Consider the following 3,056-nt stretch of genomic DNA (forward strand, 5'->3'; position numbering starts at 1 on the left):
GCTTTCTCACGTGTATTGCACCATCTTGCAGAATAATTTGCTAGCTGACCTGGCATGCACTTTAACTGTAGGAGAGCTGTCCTTTTCTTGCTAGGAAAGCCATTATCACTACACTGGACTGTTCCTGAATCCTGTGATAAGCATTCATTGAAGCAGGAAATCTGTTGACACTTAGATGAACCTGTACAATCTCTCTTTCTGTTGAAAGGTCCTTAGTTATACTTTTAAGAAATCCTTCTGGGACTGTGCATGCTTGCAAACTCAATAATCTCAGCATTTGCAAAGTCACTTCAGGGCAGTCTTGGGTCTAAAGCAAGACATTACCCCAGAAAAGACAAACTTCTCTATCATGTATTCTAGATCTTTCACTACTAATAGATATTTATTAATATATATTTTGTACAATACGACACTTTTTAAAATCGATTTTATCTCTTTTCAAAGCCATATTATTTACAAACCTCTTTGAAGCTAATATTTGCTTTTGATTTATTAAAAGATCTAGATCGAATATGAAGTTTTTGAAAATCTTCTATATGGTCCTTTGCTTTCTGGATTTTGTTTTGTCTCAATAGACATAGAAAACCACTTTCATTGAATTTCTCTTACCATAATAAAATTTTAACTCTATAATTGTCTGTTCACCATTGTTCTTGCAAAATCACAAATAACTTATTTTATGGCCCAAATCAAGAAAAAGGAAATTTCCCAAGACCTTTTGATTCTGTCCAGTTCTGCTTTTCTATACTTGAATGATGATGCTCTTCAAGTCTCTTGTTTGGTAACTTTTTGTTCTTTAAAACCTAACATTACCAGTACTTGTTGCCATAAGATGACTTGTGCCCCATTAATTATTTCACAACTTATTCACAATGGCTTGAATAGTTTTAACTCATATCAAGTTCAGCACAACATTACTGAAGACACATTGGTTAATGATGGTGATAACAATACTAATAACAAGGAAATATTATAGCATTAAGTAAAATTTTTAAATTAACAGTAAAATAAAAAAACACTATAATGCAAAAAAAGAGACTAAAAAACAGGATAGGAGGGATATGTTGTACAAGTATGTTGTTTGCAAGAGGAAAACAAGGTGTACTGTTAGGATAGGATTAGTGGGTGTTTACCAGAAACACATGCAGATTGCAACCCTGAGAAACAAATCTATAGTCGTGAAATCATATCACAATGCTGTGCTAATGCAACAATGCACGTAGTGAATGTACCTACTGTCTTGGTTTTATTTCATTCCACACAAATTGCTAAAGAAAAAAAAAAGCATCTCCTTGGCGAAATCTTTCATATTAAACTGTGGAGGTTGGCTGTCGTTGACTCAGTAGTCTTCATATCCAAAAGGACACGATTTAGGGTGTCAGGGTGGCCAAATGGTCCAAGGCACCAGGCTCAAGCTCATCTTCCCAATGACCATGATAGTAGTGTCCTGACTACTTTTCAAAACTCCAGAAGAGAGAAATGTGTTGAACTGCTAGAAATCATCACTCAGGTAAAAGCCTTCCAGAGACTTTCATTTAAATAAAGTATTGAGAACATTTTTTAGAATCCACGTCAAGTACATGTAGTTTTCTGCAAATATTGCAGATTTTACCATTGCCAGTAATACAAATATTATAAAACTTTAGCTTATATTTTTGGTCATAAAATGTTCCCGTTTTATTATCTGTTAATTATAAAATATTTAAAAAATCATTTCCATTTTTATAATTTTTCTTTTTTGACAATTCATTCTCAAGTAATTCCTAAATTACTTTCTCAATAAATTAAGCTAAAAATTAACCATGGTTCATGATTTATTTCCATCACTATCTCCAGTACCTAACAGCAGAGGAAAAGATAGCATCTCCAATGTCTTTAAATCACACCAACCTCAGAGACATCTGGTACACCCTGATTGGGATCCCAGGACTAGAAGATGCGCACATTTGGCTCTCCATCCCCATCTGTTCAATGTACATAGTAGCTGTTGTAGGCAATATATTCCTAATAGTGCTGATCTCCACTGAGCATAGTCTTCATGAACCCATGTATTTTTTCCTTTCCATGTTGGCCCTGGCAGACGTCTTCCTGTCCACAGTAACTATTCCAAAGGTATTAGCAATCTTCTGGGTTCAGGCTGGGGGCATTTCTTTTGCTAGCTGTGTGTCCCAGATGTTTTTTTCTTCACTTCATCTTTGTGACAGAGTCTGGTATATTGCTCTCCATAGCATTTGACCATTATGTGGCTATCTGCTATCCACTAAGATACACCAACATCCTAACTTCATCTGTCATCAAGAGAATGGGCATTGCCTCTGTGACTCGCAGCTTCTTCATCTGCTTCCCCCTGATCTTCCTTGTTTATCGGCTCACTTACTGTGTGAGGAACATCATTCGATACTCCTACTGTGAACACATGGGCATTGCCAGGTTGGCCTGTGACAACATCAAGGTCAATATTTACTATGGGATGATTTTGGCTCTGTTTTCCATAGGCCTAGATGTGCTGCTTATCATTGTCTCATATGTCCTTATCCTTTGTGCTGTGTTTAGAATTCCTTCCCAAGATGCCCGTCTCAAGGCTCTGGGTATATGTGGTTCCCATGTATGTGTAATTCTCTTGTTCTATACACCAGCTTTTTTTCTTTCCTTGCTCACCACTTTGGTGGTCACAGTATACCACTGCATGTGCACATTCTCCTTGCTAACCTCTATGTAGTTGTACCACCCACAGTCAATCACATCATTTATGGCGTGATGACTAAGCAAATTCAAGAGAGAGTTATCTAAGTCTTTTATTTAGGAAAGATATTTCATTAACATAATCTAAGCACCTTAGTCCAGTTCTTTATAATTTTCCCATGAACTATAAAACTCAAGAGTATCTGAAGCTACAATGGAAATGTAAATCAAGACATCATTAATAATGGTTATCCTTATAATTTTGAGCAATCAAGATAGGAGTGAATTCTACTCAGCAGATATCTTGTTCAGAACAATACTAGAACAAGGACACTTTATTTCATGTACTGTTTTCATCTTGGTTACAATACACA

General features: G+C 36.0%; 1 protein-coding gene across 1 annotated transcript; it reads left to right on the top strand.

The window, feature by feature from the left end:
- Nucleotides 1-1,809: 1,809 nt before the first annotated feature.
- LOC119819586 (olfactory receptor 52Z1-like) lies at nt 1,810-2,790 on the top strand. Its single transcript, XM_038337885.1, is given in 3 exon segments — nt 1,810-2,175; nt 2,177-2,636; nt 2,639-2,790. Coding segments are annotated over 3 exon segments (978 nt in total).
- The last annotated feature ends 266 nt before the right edge of the window (nt 2,791-3,056 follow it).

This window comes from Arvicola amphibius, chromosome 1, assembly GCF_903992535.2.
Source record: "Arvicola amphibius chromosome 1, mArvAmp1.2, whole genome shotgun sequence".
Classification (NCBI taxonomy): Eukaryota; Metazoa; Chordata; class Mammalia; order Rodentia; family Cricetidae; genus Arvicola; species Arvicola amphibius.